The following is a 15,776-nucleotide window of genomic DNA, read 5'->3' as shown; positions in this document are numbered from 1 at the left end:
TTCCAATGACAACCACACGTGTGTAAGGGAACATTTGGCATGAAATGATGCTGTTGCACAAGTTTTAGAATGTGGCTTTATAAATGCAGAACAGATATGACACTGTATGAGCATGAATTCAACATTGCTGTGCTCACCAGTGGTTAAACGTCTCATTTAATTTGGAGCAGCGGGAACATGTGCTGCTAATTTCACTCTGAATGCAGGATTATGTGGCTTCAGTTACTGGTTTTGTGCAGCAGTCTCCTCAGAAATGTCTCTTTCATATCTTTTTGCATCGTTTAGCTCTCGTTGCATACTTTTGCACTTCGCAGCAGATATGATACACTACAGATACACTACAACACTACACCAAGTTATTGGTGTAGCAGCAGAACTGCATGTACACAGGAATAAGACTACACTGATGGTAGTCAGAAAAAGGGTGGGTCAGTGAGGCTCACACTGAGAGTCCAAGGATCTCATGACTTATTAAGTAAAGGAGGCTGACGGTGAAGGTAGCCCTTTCAGCTCTGCACTGAAACCTCTTCTCGCTGTGGTCACATATCCGCCCCCCCCCAAACTGTAAGTACTCTGCTTTAACTCACAGATCAAGTCTAACACTGAATATCTTTGTGTTATTCAGACTTTTTTTTTTTTACATTTAGGACAGCTTTGATCATTTTCTTAAGTTTTTATCTTGAAATGCACATTTTTTAATGTGTGTACACAGGAAAAATGGCAAATGCACAAGTTCCTGTTGGTGAGTTTGGGCCATACAGTCTGTATTTATGTAGTCCGTGTTACTCTTAAAGCTGAGCTCTAATTTCTGGTGATTTTATTTAAAAACCTGATTTGTTTTTGCATTTGCTCTTTTGGTGCTCTCTATCCTTGTTTTTCTGCAGCTACGGTCGGTCCACTGGGAGACAGCCCGGTTCAGATCGCCTGTCCTAACTGCCATCAGATAGTCCTCTCCAAGGTGGACTACTCTGCTGGTTTGCTCACTTACATTTTCTGTGGAGGGCTCTTCTTCTGTGGGTAAGAATAGTTCAAGCATTGTTTGCTTCACTATGCCAATAAAATAATTTTACAGATTTCATACAGCTCCTCACACTGTGGCTGGAAAACCTCATGGAAACTGTTTGGAAGTGAAAACATGCAAAAGCTGGACTAAAGATTAATGTCACTGCAGTGAGTGAGTGAGTTTTTAGCAATGGATGGTATTAATCTGTCAAGCCGTTGAGCTCTCACAGATACAGTGTTTTTTAGATCAGTGTTGGTGCTGGAATCTGATGCTAGTCTGATCCTATTCATTTCATCTTAAAGGAATCTTTCCTGTAATTCCTCTAGTTGTTTAGTACATGAATGCATAGGGAGAGCAAACATTAGCATTAGCTGTTTAAGCTAAGCTAACAGCCTCCAGCTGCAGATATGCAAGTTGGATCAATCCTTCAATGTTGTTTTACTTAAATTACTGAGTGATGTAGAATTACTCTCCCACTATGTGCATATTAAAATTTATGCCAACGTGCACAATACTGAAATAACACTAAGACTTAAAAACATTGCTATAGCACCACAGTGCCACAGCTGGTGGTGCAGTGATAGAAAGAAGAAGGAGATGTTTGGTTTTAGTTATTAAACTTCTGTTGGTGTGCCAATATTTTTTTTTAAAGTGAGCACCACACGTTGAAAACCCTGGCGAAGTAAAGGTGATTCCTCTTCTGTGGATGGTTGCATGTTTACTGGTGTCCCTATGTTTTTTATTTGACACAGTTGTGGCATCATACCAGTGGGCCAGCATGTTTAAACTAGCTGCTAAAAATAAACCAAGCGTAATTACGAGAAACTGACTGAAAAATACACAAAGGCTGGATGCACATGTGCAGATACTTGCTTTTAAACTGAGGTCCAAGCTCTTGTTTGGGATACATTTTTAATTGATCCTAGCTGTTTTGAATCTGTCGGACCTGATAAATGTAAAAATGACAATTTCATTTTTTGAAAAGTATGTCCAAAAACTGAAATATGATATCTGCTGCCACATGTCCTGATATGGTGACAAAATATGACCTTACATGAATGAATGAATGAATGAATGAATGAATGAATGGATCTTTGAAGGTTAAAAAAAAAAAGAAAATAAAAAGGATATGAGTAAATAAATCTGACCATCGCTGCTGTCATTTCCAGCTTTGTTTTAGGCTGCTGCCTCTTCCCATTCTGTGTGGACCGCCTGAAGGATGCCAAGCACACCTGTCCCATCTGCAAGACTGTACTTGGGGTGTATAAACGCTTATAACTCAAAGACCTGCATCAATTTATACATGGCTTTTTGCAAACAAAACACACTTACAAAAGGTGACACTAATGAACATTTCCTTATAATTGAATAACTGATAATCTCGTGACTAATTTGCTGTTGGTGTACAAATGAAATTAGGCGACCTTTTTAACAATTTCTCTCTCAAAACCTTTGAATATTAAAACACTGACACCAAATAACGAGCTCCAATGACTGTTTTAAGGCTGTTTAAAATGTGTTTATTATTGATCTCTCAAATACATTTTCATAGTAAGACTGAATAAAGAAAGAGCTATCATGAAAACTGTTACCCGTCACCCGAACCTGTCATTTTTCTGTTGAGTCCTCATCCTTTTAAATATCTTAATTTAAATGGAGCAATAAAAAAAATAGAAAACAAATAAAGCAAAAATATGACCTTAGAAATAGTTCATGAAAAGGTTTCAGGAAGATTTAGTAATCAAAAATACATCATTTACAATTTGTCTTATTGCACCTGCACTATTTTGTTCATAGCGAGCGTTACAAGGAACGAAGCAAATGCCCTTCTGTTTAACATTATTTCCTTCTATTAATGATAAATTAAAACAAAAAAATTATTTCAAGCCTTTATCCAGTTATCTACCATTTTATAATTCATATTCCAATAATCTTCCATGAGAAAAGTTGTCTTTACATTACAACATACTGAGAAGTGATGAGGAGTACAAGAAGAGCGAAGAAAGAGAAGCCAGCGTCTCGGACTGGAGGAGCATTGCCTGGAAAGAAACGTACAGTCACATTAGAGACCAATAAAACGTTTTGCCCTTGATTTAATTTCTTTATCTGAATTATTTGTGGAACACTAGCATATCAACCACACAAAAGCCTCAACAAGTGGGCTTTTTAGAAAACTCTGACACTGCTCGATTAATCACTGCCAGTTCTTTTTAAGCATCTTTTATAATTTATTTATTTATATGGTCCAATTCTGTCTAAAGGTAGAACAATATTTTGCATAGTATGCAAAACAACTGTCCATCATTAAAAATATATAAAGAAAATTTTACTATGATACACCAAATCTCTGTCTGTCTGCAAATTCCTACATGATCAGGAGTTGAGTAGCTAAAATGGGCACACAGGCACAACTCAGACCCTTTAAGGTTCTTATCTACATCATGTCTTTTGTTGTCATCATGTTGCCTAGCAGCCACATACCGATGGTTCTTAGTGTTTGTGCACCTATAACACCATTTAAAAATGTATCATTTTCATTTCACAACAGTGGTATGTAGTCAACCAAATATTTAATATCTTCATTTTTCATATCAAGTTGTGATCTTTACACTATCAATATGTCAAGTTTGCTGTATTCAGAGCTGTAGTGCGCGCTTGTACTAGTTTTTCTGACTTGGGATTTTTTTTATAATATGAAAATATTAAGTATTTACTGTATTTCATGCTGCCATCATTAATCACACTGCAGATCTCGCAAGTAAAAACCAAGTTCCCTTTCACCACCAATGTGTTTTTTGTTTTGTTTTTTTTCTTGTCAGTGCTTCTGATGTAAGATGATCTTTACATACTCATAACAAAACAGCAGGATATGAGACAAAAATGCTTAAAATGAGCAATTGAAAGATTTCATCTGCAGCAGAAGGTCCACCGCTAGCTTAACATTTCATGTTTTCATGCTTTATTTTGGTTTCCTTTACTTCTTGTAACACAAATCCCTTCCTGCCCACACTCTTCCTGCACAAGAATGCTCTATGTGCAGACAGTGTGCTATATTAAATGTTGAAATGTGGTACTGCTGCTTTATCTGAGGTGTTGTTCTTTGAATGTTTTAACCCAATGCTACCTTTTGTAATACTTACCCGTGGTGCTGTTGGATCCAGTTGTTGATTTTGTTGTTGAAGTTGTCCCCGATGTTGTTGTTGAAGTTGTCCCTGATGTTGTTGTTGAAGTTGTCCCTGATGTTGTTGTTGATGATGTACCCGGTGTAGTGGTGGTGGTGCTAACCTTGCCTCCTGTAAGCCCCACTCCCAGGCCATTAAGTTCAGACTGAAACTGTGAACTGATCCAGGTTTGCACCACTGTCACATTTTCATATGACTTCAAAAGTGGGAGGTTGGTGCCAAGAAGACCTTTAACATCACTAACAGTCAGGTTCTATGGAGAACAGAGCAGACACATTTTATCCTATGAGCAAATAAACACACTTACTTTAATCTTTGACAGAAAAAAAAGGACAATTTAGTTTTACAACTTATCAGCCCCGTCTAATGGTTTGAGCGAAGTAAATAAATTGAGGAACTATAATGCAAGACCCCTCCACCCCCACCCCACAAATACATAAATAAATAAACTTTTTTTTTTTTTCAAAATTAGTCTAAAATTCAGAATTCAAAGTGCAGACATGCAGCACTGACCTGTATAACACTCTCAAGCAGCCCAGTGAAGGTCGGGACGTCCATACTGATATTGGCAGACACTAAGTCTTGGATAAACCTAAAATCTGCACCCGCTGCAAGAATGGAAAAAAATTAATAAAAATTTAATTAATTAAATGAAAGTTACGTTAACTTTCAGCTGTTTAAATGATGTTTTTTGTGAATGTGGGTCTGTTTGCTTACGTAGGTAAGATTGTATGAGCTGGTAACTGGTAGTGGAGATAGTGCTTGAGCGGGTGATTGGGATAAATGCTTCATATGCGAGGGAAAACAGTTCTTGCTTTTTCTCAGTGGTGCAGCTGGATATGTCCAGAGCATCGGCGTTCCTGCAGGAGATAAAACACACAGGAATGGTGTGTTGAGTTTATGGAATTCATATAACATTATTTATCATTAAATCAGACTTTTTTTTCTAGTTATCTAAATAATAATTTAGAGATTTATGTGGGTTCACCTGCCTTTGTAAGTACAGGATCCCTGACAGACCTTTAGCCAACATGTTCTTGTTCAGATATTACCTGCTGCTAATGTGATGTAAAAATAACCCCCAAACACACACACACTCATGCACAGTCACAGCTCTGACGCCTTACTTGATGCTTCCAACCGAAATGTTCCTGATAACAACAACATCCAGGGCGCACAGGTTTGGTCCTCTAAAGACGTTGAGCTCCACACTGCTGAGACTGTTCCCCTTTACACTCAGATACTTGGAGATGATGGCTTTGGCCTTGATGAGGAGAACCAAGCATCGGTGTGAAGACACAAGCATGTAAAGTAAGCTCACGTTCAGATTTTTTCTTCTGTTTGCTCACCAGAACCGGGTCCCACGGCCCGTTTGAAGCATCCATCAAAGAAGCGAGTGTGTCGATCTGAATAATACTCCACATGTTGATGTCTTCCATTGTTGCACTACGGGACATTGCTCCTAAGATCTGAACCTGATCTTCTGGGATGATGCCGCTGGCATTGTAAGCCTATAAATTTAGGAAGGTCAGAAGATATTTAGACTCAAATTTAGATAGCAAACTATTCAAAGAGAAAAACTGCTGAGAACAAACAAAACAATGCAAAAACACCTCAAAAACAAAACAAGGATTTAGGGTTTGAAAAAAGTATAGACTCATGCTTAACCGTCTAAAAGATCGTCAGCAAAAACTGTAAACTCTAATCATTTAACTTCCTCACGTGTTTCTGTGGAATTTTAAAAATAAATAGCCACAAAAAGTAAGAGACCAAGAGAGAAGAAACCCCAGTCAGATGCTGATGATATCACTTAACCTTGTAAAGCCCGAATCATGAGGTAATTGCCAGGAAATTATGTATATTTTTTTAAAGTGGAGTGTTTATTGAACCTTCCATTTGGATCATCTTTGCTACATCTGACATTCCTCTACAATTTATTTAGGTTTATCAGCAGAAACAAAATTGACCTGGTGATGTTGAGGTCTTAAAGACTCACAAAAGCCATGTATGACACATGGTATCACAGAGTTAAAATTTAAGGCTTAAATAATGGAAGTAGTCAGTGCTGTGGACTTTGCATGCCCTCCCTGTGTCTGTGCTGGTTCTCATGCTTCGTTCCAAAGTCCAAAAACATGCACGGGGTTTGGTCGAATACTGATTTTAAACTGACCGTAGGTCAGAATGTGTGTTATGTTTTTCTGAATGCTTCTGTGTGTTAAACCTGCTCTCCAGGAGGGGCCTAACCTGCCTCTAAATCTATGCCAGCTGGGATAGGCTCCAGGAGTTTTTTGCCACTTACCTCTTGCAACTTGCTGAGAACAATCTTTGTGTAGTTCTGCTCCTGCACCTGGTTAACGAGGGCATCCAAGTTGTCTTTGACAATGGTGGAATTGAGGCAGCTGGTGAACTGACTTATATCATAGTTTAAGGGGAATGTTAGATTAACGATAGTAACACGGGTTATGAATCCCAAAGTGCAGGCTGAAACACAGAAAGAGAAACAATTTTTGGTTAAACAGTAAATTCTCTCTGGATTCTAATACAGGGGTCGGCAACCCTGAGCATGCGTGCCAGAAGGGTTAACTGATGGCACCATCGCTGGACTGGTGATTTTTCATTTTTATGGGCCGATGATTTTTTTTTTGTCAACGCTATAAACAGTGAAAGTGGTGGATTGGCCAGATGCTGGTCGATGTGTAAAAATAACTCAGTTGTTTGGTGGCTATGACGGAGCTTCCACAGAGGCCAGCAGGTGGATGAGGGAAAGGGGAGTCAGGAGGAGGAGAGACCCGAGGCGGCCGCCGGTCCGAGTGTCAGGTGAACTGAACTTCAGGTAAGAAGTTATGACCTGCAGTCTATCTGGGTCAGATATAAACCAAGTTTAGGTGCAGTTTATTTTTGTTGTGCTGACTTTTTACCGTCAGTTGCAATAACTCGTACTGTGTACTAGCTAGCATGACGGAGTTTTTATACAGCTGAGTGGGTGCTATGATGTTACTGATAGTGAACTTTATTTTATTCATAAGTAGAGATGGGTATTGATAAGATTTTCATGATTCCGATTCCATTTTCAATTCTGTTCCACCTTTGTGGGCGACCGTGGCTCAGGGGGTTGGGAAGCGTATCTGTAACCGGAAGGTCGCCGGTTCGATTCCCGGGCTCTCTGTCCTGGTCGTTGTGTCCTTGGGCAAGACACTTTACCCTACCGCCTACTGGTGTTGGCCGATGGCGCGATATGGCAGCCTCGCTTCTGTCAGTCTGCCCCAGGGCAGCTGTGGCTACAACCGTAGCTTACCTCCACCAGTGTGTGAATGCGAGAGTGAATGAATAGTGGCATTGTAAAGCGCTATATAAATCCAATCCATTATTATTATTACAAACCCAACAGTGAGATCCTAAGAGATCCACAGCCTATGGCTCTTCAATGGGGTCTCACAGGTCACTCGGAGACCTGTGTCTCTGAGTGGGAGACCAGAGATCACATTAACATGTGTATCCCTGTATTAACAAACATGCCATATTGGCCCAGTTTATTTTTCTTATCATTGTTGTGAGGAGACTATAAATAGCATTTGCATTTTCTGTTGTACAGTTCATTTACTGTTATGGATAAAAAGTCTTTTTTTTGTTTCAAAATACCTGATAACTATTCGCTGATAGCTGCCAACATCTGCGACAAAATATAATTGTATAAAGTTGTTCTATATAGTGTGTAACTGTTAATATAGAGTGTTATTAAATTTATTGCTAATGCAATCATATGGCACACTGACTTCTGAGGGAATTTTAGATGGTACTCATCATCAGAAAGGTTGCCTATCCCTGTTCTGATACATGGACCGAGCAGTTGACAGAAAGAAACCAACCTGGAGATCGCTTTGACTCATCCGGAAGGGACGTCTTTATTGCGCTCTTCAGCTTCCCGATCTTCTGACTGTCCACGTTGTTTTCCTTGAGAACACCCAGGAAGTACCTCAAGTAGTTGTTCTTTGTTTTCTGCTCACAAGAACAAAGGGAAAGAAGGAAATGCGCATAAAGAACAAGGTTAACAGCAAAAAACAGAAACCAAAATCAAAAAATGTAAATGTTTGCGGTCATGTATTACTCACAGTGTTGAAGTGATCATAGAAGGTTGAAGACATATACAGCGGCAGCATCCCGAGGTCTTTCAGAGTTTGCTCAGTCCACACTGAAGGAGCTCTGGTTATCACGAAAACAGAACGGTGATTATTATTATGAAGGACAGAAAGGGCCAAATGTAAAAATGTAAATCTGCTGACAAGGAAACAAATAAACAGGAATGAAAATCTGCCACAGCGGTGAAGCGTTTTGCGTACCCATATCTTGTGTTGCCATTAGTTATTCGAGCCTGAACAGCAGCTGCTTGAGCAGAAGTGAGGCTGGGGCAGCTTTTGAGATTTTCCAAGATGGATGAATCTGAGTTTAGGATGTAGGACGCATCCAGGATGCAGCACATGTTTCCCAATACTGATATTTCATCTTTAGTTAAGCTTGTGTTTGTTATGCCCTTTGAAAATAAAAGAAACAGAAATTAATTTCAACTCAAAACATTAAACAAAACCTTGGTGTGATGACAGTTATTTCCATTTCATGCAATTATTAATACATCTAATCTTTAGAGCTCAAGAAGTGATGTGTGGTTCGAGGACTCACCAAGCAGCTCTTTGCGTTTTCAAACAGGGCAGTGCGCTTGTAGCTGAGCGCTGCAGAGAAGACAGAGAAGTCTGCATTTCCCAACTCTGTGAAATAGGCCCTGCAGCTGGCCTGCGGCACCAGTGAGTAACTGCAAGAGGAAACACAAGTGTGACAAGCTGTAGCATCCACCATTCAGCTTTAATTCAGAACAAACAGACAGGATTCTTACTCATAATACAGCAGCACATCTGGAGGGTAGAGGTTGAAGTTGGCAGCATCGTCTTTAATGTAAGTGTACATGCAGGTCAGCTGTTGATTAAAAAAAAAGGCAAAATAATTAGCACCTTGTATCGTCCCCGTTTATGACGGAGAACATGTGTAAGAAAGCTCCATGACTTGTTGGATGGTAACGCATTTTTGTAATTTGCCTTCTCCACCAAAGCTGGAAGTCTGCACTTTAATCCACTGTGGTGGTGTGCAGCTGCAACATGCAAAAATTGCATCTTTGTTCAAACATTTATTACCCTAACTCTATGTGCCAGAGTTATATACGGTGTAATCTATATAACCCGATTCACAGGGTATGTATATATTGTTTTAAGTGTGTTTTAAACAATTGTTAGTTTCTCCTTTGATGTCCAATATGTTCACTTTTTAATATTTGAGCAGATATGAAGGAGATTTTAAATATCCCATAAATGCCTTGAACACTGTACCTGAGACTCCACTAGTTTAACCTTCCTGCTGCCTGACCTCCGACAGGCTTTGATCAGGTTCTTGACTTGCCCATTGCCAATGTTCCTCGCTCCAGTGCATGTGAACCCTTGAAGCACAGAGGATGACAAACTACACACACACACACACACACACACACACACACACACACACACACACACACACACACACACACACATATACACACTGTTAGCTCTACTCAAACCCATTTGCAGGTTGTCTTGATTGATTTGATTGATCTCCCAGACTGATTTGAACTCACTTGTTTGTACCTCCCAGCTGTGCAGAGGCGCTCTCTGTAGCTACCGACTCAAAGAACAATTCAGCCTAACAAAACAAACAAACAAAAAGAGTCTGTAATAACAGGCATGTAGCACAACACGACAATAAAAACTAAGCTGAGGGTTTCATCTTCTACCTGCTGCGGTTTCCATTCCTTTCTGTTGAGTATGGTTATAACGTCGTTGCTACTGGAGAAGCCCACCAGCAGGGATCGAGGGATCTCAGTGGCCAGGTCATTGGGAACGTTCTGGATCACTTGCACGCTGCTGGTGTTCACTGATATGATCTGAGAGAAGATGGAAGCATTGTGAGTTAACTCTCTGTGGAAAGCTTTCTATCTTTATCCAAAGCAGCTGATGGAAGTGTGCAGTTCAAATCATGCTCAAGTTATAGCAGAAAACCTGTCATACCTGACTGACAAAGACCTGCTGGATGATCTGAGGACCAGAAAGGAGGTTTGCCACCAGTGAAGGAGTTTGGGAGGCACTTATCAGCTGATTACCAGAGATGCTCAAGAACACTCTGGAGGGTACACCAATGATGAGAGTGCCCAGACTTATCAGCGATGATGAGCTGTTGATCTGGTGGAAAGGATGGAAGCAACACACGCATAAGTGAACATGACCACAAAGATGACTTTGATTTTTCTAAAGTCAGGATTCAGTCTAAAATCTGCTACCTGTATGATGCCCGAAGACAGCAGAGACTGGATGATGGTCATGGCCTGGCCTTCGCTCCAGCCCGTCACAGTGGAGAGAGTGCCGATGGAGTTTATTAAGTCCTGGGGTTTGATTGAGCTGATCTGATTCAGCGACATGCCAGTGCTTTGGCTGCCGAGGGCAGAAATGACTGTGGAGTCAATGTTCTGACCAAAGTTACCTGCCAAAGCAGCTGTGACCTTCACACGTGAGAGGAAAACTTTGTCAGTAGAGTCAAATTTATGTCTACAGTGTAAATATTCTGGGGAACAAAACTTTATCAAGTTAATAAAAGGAGAGCTTAGTGCTCTTTTATTCATCTTTCCATTTCACCCTTCTTAAAATCACGTACCGCCAGAACAAAGAGCTCTACACCACTCTAAATAATAAACATCAGATTCAAAACAGGAGCCTGCAAGTGAAACTAAACCCAATTTTATGTGGGTGACAAATTTAAGGAAATAATAAACTACTTTTTACCAAAATACCAGGCAAGATGCTGAATCTCTGAAAGATTGAAATCTTATAACATTCATGTCTAGTTGACCTTACCTATCCTGTATTGAATGTAGGTATGTGCATTTCTTAAGTTAGGTTCCCTTTCAGTCGAATCACTCGGTACTAGTGATGGGAATTTCGGCTTGGCTCACCAAAAAGAGTCGGCTTTTTTTGGCTCTTCAGGTTGTTTTGCTACTTTAAGTAATTTATTATCAACAATAATATAAAATTACGCACAAAAGGAATTACTAATGTTACAGAAATGTGGTTTTATTTAGGGCTGTTCGATACAACGATATATATCGGATGACGATATAAAAACATCTATCGTTTTATTTTACGCTATCGTTTGTTTCCTGGTGTCGCAAAATAAACTGTTTATGGCAATATTTTTTCACCGTTTTGATGGTCACTGTAGTGGCTATATTAATTTCTTAAAGTTCTCTCTTTCTCTTATATTTAATATAACCAAACTACAGACGGACAAGCGCCTGTTTTTATGCGTTGTCATTAGCATTAACGACGGCAAAACCATCGCATGTCCGCTTGTTTATTTTCCACATACACCTTTCAGAATAAAGCTCAAGATCCTGTTGAGATTTTTCAAAATAAACTGAATCATGTGAAAGATGGTGAAGGATGAGAAGCAAAAAAGAGCCATCAGCAATGTTAAGCTGCGCGCGTGCGCAATTGCGCACTGCTGGCACAGCCTCTGCACACAGAAAATCTGCGTTGCGCACAAAAAAATCTAACTTGAATTGGAATTAAAATTAAAACTTTAACAATTCTGTTTTGCAGTGTTAGTCAGTAAGTGACTGGCTGCTACCATATGGGATTAGAACGATGCCACCTTATCCCATAGTCCAGCCAATGATGCGATTCACATTCGTACATACGCAGCTAATCAACGTCATTGACAGGCTATGACAGCGTCCTTATGTGGCGACACTGGTGTTCCAGCTAGCAAAGCGGCGTGGCTGATGTGGAGTAGTGATGGTAAATTTGATTCTTTTTACTGAATCGAGTTTTAATGAGTCACTCACCAAAGTGAATCGGATTTTTTGAGTCATTTGATTCACTGAGTCAGTTGACCAGAGAGTGCAAAAAATGTACATTTTCACTCAGACTTAATTTGTTTCTCTTTTCATGTAAATCTTACTTCTAGGATGAGTGATTGAAAAAGAAAAACAACTATTTTTAAAGAGCAAAAAATATATATTTCTAAAGGGAACATTTATTTTATTTATTTTTATTTTATTTTATTAGTATTTTCCTCAAATGTGTCAAATATATATTTTCTCATCTAAATGTCCACTGAGCTGTGTGCCAGGGGGCGGTAATGCCCCTTAACATTGGTTGCCAACCAAGAAGAAGAAGAAGAAGCTATGAGCCAGGAGGGAGGGGGTGAGTGAGTCCTGAATGATTCGCTTACGCTACAATTCAGCACAGGAAGGAGGGGGTGTCAGTGGAGTCAGTGGATATGAAAATTAGTGACTGTTGCTGGTATTTGTGCAGCAGCTAATTGGGCATCACCGCATACTTTTGTGCGGTCTTATCGGTTGGACGTTACAGCCCCTTCGGTGGCTCATACTGTTCTTTATGCTGGGTCTACCGCACACTAAGGTGGTGGTGGTTCAATTCTGGTTGCTCTGCAGGGCGTGTATGTATGTCCCATGTGTTGTACCGAGTAAATCGACTGAAAGGGAATGAATAGTTGTCTATAATTTCTGTTCCCCGAAGGAGAGGAACAAGGTACAACACAAGGTGGCCCCACTGAGCAGTTTGGGTCGGTGAAGAGCGGCTATCAAACTGAGGGATGACTGTGATGACAGTCCAGGCGGGGTTGTGCACATGTCACCACAGGCGTGAATAAAGGTTTCTTCAGCCAGGACATGCAAGGGCGTGATATCCTATACTTATGTGTTGTACCTCGTTCCTCTCCTTCAAGGAACAGAAGTTATAGACATAACTATTCATTTTAGCAGCAGACTGCACAAATAGCTGTTTTTCTTTTCTTTAAATGTTTCTTACTTGTGGGTCCAGGTCCGTACAGAGAACTGTGAGATTCTTCAGAACTATCATACTGTCGCTTGGACTCAGTTGGGTAAATGCTGGACCAGGAGCGACACACCGAAACAAGATAGGAAGGCTGCAAAGAAGGTTAAACAACACTTACAGAAAAATGCAGGATTTGTGGCTGGAGAACACAACATATTGTATAGATTTAAACTCACAGTAAGGGGTTGAAGTTGCTGTCCTGTTGATATAAAAGGGTGGTGTAGTACTTTGTGAGGTTTGCAGGTAAGAAAGAGGTGTTGAAAAGAGCGATGTTCTGAAGGTTCACTGTGAAGATCTGAATGACCTGCAGGGAGGGGAGAAAAGCACATCTGTAGGTCATGAAATGAATCCAAGTAGAAAAAAAAATCAGCGTCAGTTCAAAATTTACGCCAATGTTGATTCTTTACCGACTGAGATCCAAATGCCACAACATCGTCCAGAGTGAGGAAAGAGACGAAAGACCCGATGTACTGAGCAAACCAAGCTGTGGAATTCAGTTGTGGGTTGCTGGGGAAGTAACACTTTGGATTTGAGGCTAAAAAAAAAGATGTTAACAATAAATAATAATGATAAAGTTCAGAATAAATAAAAATACAATCTATTAGGGCTGGGCCATATCATAGCATTCACGGTAATACCGGTATAATGTCAGGCAATGATAAGAAAATTAAATATCGCAATAGAATATGGGTAAAACGCGCATGCGCAGTGCCTTTTTTTAATACGCACATGGCGGAAAAAGCGTGCCGCCGACAGAGAATGAGAAGGGTGAAAGCGGATCGTTGAATGAAACGGATAAACCAGAATTGGTTTGTAAAAATGCTGCAACTTCAGTGGTGTGGAAATTGTTTAGCTTTCGTCCGTCAGATACACAACAAAGCACTATTTTTGGTAGAGCATGCTAGCAGGCTGTTGTTATTACCGTGTTTTTTGGAAAATACGGCACACTTAAAATCAATCCTTTTCTGAAAATTTTTTCTGAAAATCGACAGTGCCCCTTATAACCCCATGTGCCTTATGTATGAATTCTGGTTGTATTTACTGACCTCAAAACGATTTTATGTGGTACATGGCGCTCGAAAATCTGTGAAATGTTTTAGTACAACTTTGCTAAGCTACGAACCCGCACCGCTTGATGGATTGTTGGAGCATTACGGCTATCGTAGGCAGGAGCCTCGCGGAGTGATATGTGCTGTGCTTCAACATAATATTACCGTATTGTGTGTGTATAACCTCTTTTTAAGTTTTGTGGATATTATACATGGTTATGCTGAGGATATGTCGGCCAATTTGTACTGGAAATGCCTTTTGGTTAAACTGTCAGCAAGGAATTTGCATTTGCACTGTTAAATTTTTATATAACTTTAATGCTCATAAAAAACAGCTGCTTGTTTAAGTGAAAATACGTTGATTTGTTTTTTTGCACGAATAAAGTCGTGGACTTATAAAGTATTTTGTCAAGTGTCAATTATATCGTCAGTTATATTGTTATCGCAAATTTTCAAATGTATATCGTGATAAATATTTTTGATCATATCGCCCTGCTCTACAATCTATAATCATTTTACTCCAGCGTAGCGTTTTTTTAATTGCTGTGAATTCTTGAAGTCAAATGTAAAAAGTAAGCAATAAAAAATGATGACCATAACAAACTGTTACTACAGTAGCTGGCAGGTTTTACTGGAATTAACATTGTGATCCAACAGTTTGCCGATTGGTCTAAATATAAGCAAATCGAAAATAAGATGTCCTTATGGTTTATTTAAAATTGAAAAATATTAAAGCAGGACAAAGTTATAAAAGACAAAGTCTTTGAACCTTATTAAGAATGATGACGGGGACAAGCATCAGTGAAAGATTGATGCTGTCTTGCTTTTAACGTATTTATACTGTATGTGTACTCTATTGCCATTTTGTACTACCACTGTTCTACCTACTAAACTGTCTAAAGTCTTTCATCTTTAATAAAATGAAGTATTAGGTATATACAGATATGTCCAAAGCACAGCAATCTATGGTGCTGCAAAATGAAGGGAAACTGAAAAAAATTGCAATTACCTGAATTTTGTGTACAACTAAATTTTCCTTTTAATTTAAATTGTGCTCAGGCAGTTGTGCTTTTAGGTGACATGTGGTTGCTGTTCAGTTTCATGTAGAATATCATTTGATCAATGTCTTTTCCCCCCACTTGAATTAGCATCCCACTTGATCCTTGACCCTGGCATTCTTGAAAGACTTACTTGAGCCGACGTAAAGGTAAGTCCTGATGGTGTTGTACACGTCTCCCCTCACAAAGTCAGCAGTAGTGTAGTTGTATACCCCAAGGACTGAGACACTGAAACACAACAAATTTAAATCAGAACACAAAACAAAAAAACATATAAAGCAGGATTTAGTGCTGTAGTAAAACACACAGTTTTTGGAAGGCCAGGCAGGAGGTGCTGTTTATGACACTGGGACTGATCAGGCTCTTTGTGAGGAAGGGCAAGTAGTTCTTGAGGCGTTGGTCAAACCAAGCATCCACCTCCAACGTTTGGGTGCTGCTGAGGGCCATGGGCCAGACGCAGGGCAGGATGTAGCGCCTCACCGCTTCCGGCAGAGACTCCTGGAGGCAATGCACAGATTAATGTGTTTAATCATTGCATTGTGTTTGCATTTCTGCTT

At 39.8% G+C, this 15,776-nt stretch overlaps 2 protein-coding genes across 3 annotated transcripts in view; one reads left to right on the top strand and one right to left on the bottom strand.

The window, feature by feature from the left end:
* Window positions 1-446: 446 nt before the first annotated feature.
* Window positions 447-2,594, top strand: LOC145429521 (lipopolysaccharide-induced tumor necrosis factor-alpha factor homolog). Of its 2 annotated transcripts, XM_080303157.1 has the most exons (4): window positions 447-564; window positions 713-742; window positions 885-1,017; window positions 2,173-2,594. In XM_080303157.1, exons 2-4 carry the CDS (start codon window positions 718-720, stop codon window positions 2,279-2,281), a joined length of 267 nt encoding a protein of 88 aa, XP_080159283.1. In that variant the 5' UTR covers window positions 447-564; window positions 713-717; the 3' UTR covers window positions 2,282-2,594. The 2 variants fall into 2 exon arrangements, with proteins under 2 accessions (XP_080159283.1, XP_080159284.1); XM_080303158.1 differs by having other exon boundaries at window positions 536-742.
* The window catches only part of LOC113024514 (uncharacterized), a 37,510-nt gene continuing 24,234 nt past the window's right edge, over window positions 2,501-15,776 (bottom strand). Inside the window, exons 44-65 of the mRNA XM_080303155.1 lie at window positions 15,527-15,717; window positions 15,353-15,447; window positions 13,520-13,647; window positions 13,289-13,416; window positions 13,086-13,203; window positions 10,538-10,756; window positions 10,269-10,439; window positions 9,995-10,144; window positions 9,839-9,903; window positions 9,558-9,687; window positions 9,071-9,150; window positions 8,860-8,989; window positions 8,523-8,713; window positions 8,295-8,385; window positions 8,052-8,181; window positions 6,485-6,666; window positions 5,535-5,696; window positions 5,313-5,449; window positions 4,903-5,045; window positions 4,699-4,793; window positions 4,144-4,438; window positions 2,501-3,042 (exon numbers count right to left, since the gene is read on the bottom strand). Coding sequence (XP_080159281.1) covers window positions 2,957-3,042; window positions 4,144-4,438; window positions 4,699-4,793; window positions 4,903-5,045; window positions 5,313-5,449; window positions 5,535-5,696; window positions 6,485-6,666; window positions 8,052-8,181; window positions 8,295-8,385; window positions 8,523-8,713; window positions 8,860-8,989; window positions 9,071-9,150; window positions 9,558-9,687; window positions 9,839-9,903; window positions 9,995-10,144; window positions 10,269-10,439; window positions 10,538-10,756; window positions 13,086-13,203; window positions 13,289-13,416; window positions 13,520-13,647; window positions 15,353-15,447; window positions 15,527-15,717 — 3,117 coding nt within the window. The 3' untranslated portion in view covers window positions 2,501-2,956. The remainder of the gene's footprint in view (window positions 3,043-4,143; window positions 4,439-4,698; window positions 4,794-4,902; window positions 5,046-5,312; window positions 5,450-5,534; window positions 5,697-6,484; window positions 6,667-8,051; window positions 8,182-8,294; window positions 8,386-8,522; window positions 8,714-8,859; window positions 8,990-9,070; window positions 9,151-9,557; window positions 9,688-9,838; window positions 9,904-9,994; window positions 10,145-10,268; window positions 10,440-10,537; window positions 10,757-13,085; window positions 13,204-13,288; window positions 13,417-13,519; window positions 13,648-15,352; window positions 15,448-15,526; window positions 15,718-15,776) is intronic.

The sequence above is a fragment of the Astatotilapia calliptera genome, chromosome 6, assembly GCF_964374335.1.
Source record: "Astatotilapia calliptera chromosome 6, fAstCal68.1, whole genome shotgun sequence".
NCBI lineage: Eukaryota > Metazoa > Chordata > Actinopteri > Cichliformes > Cichlidae > Astatotilapia > Astatotilapia calliptera.
Note: the sequence above shows the minus strand (reverse complement) of the source record. Positions and strands in the feature narration are given on the sequence as shown.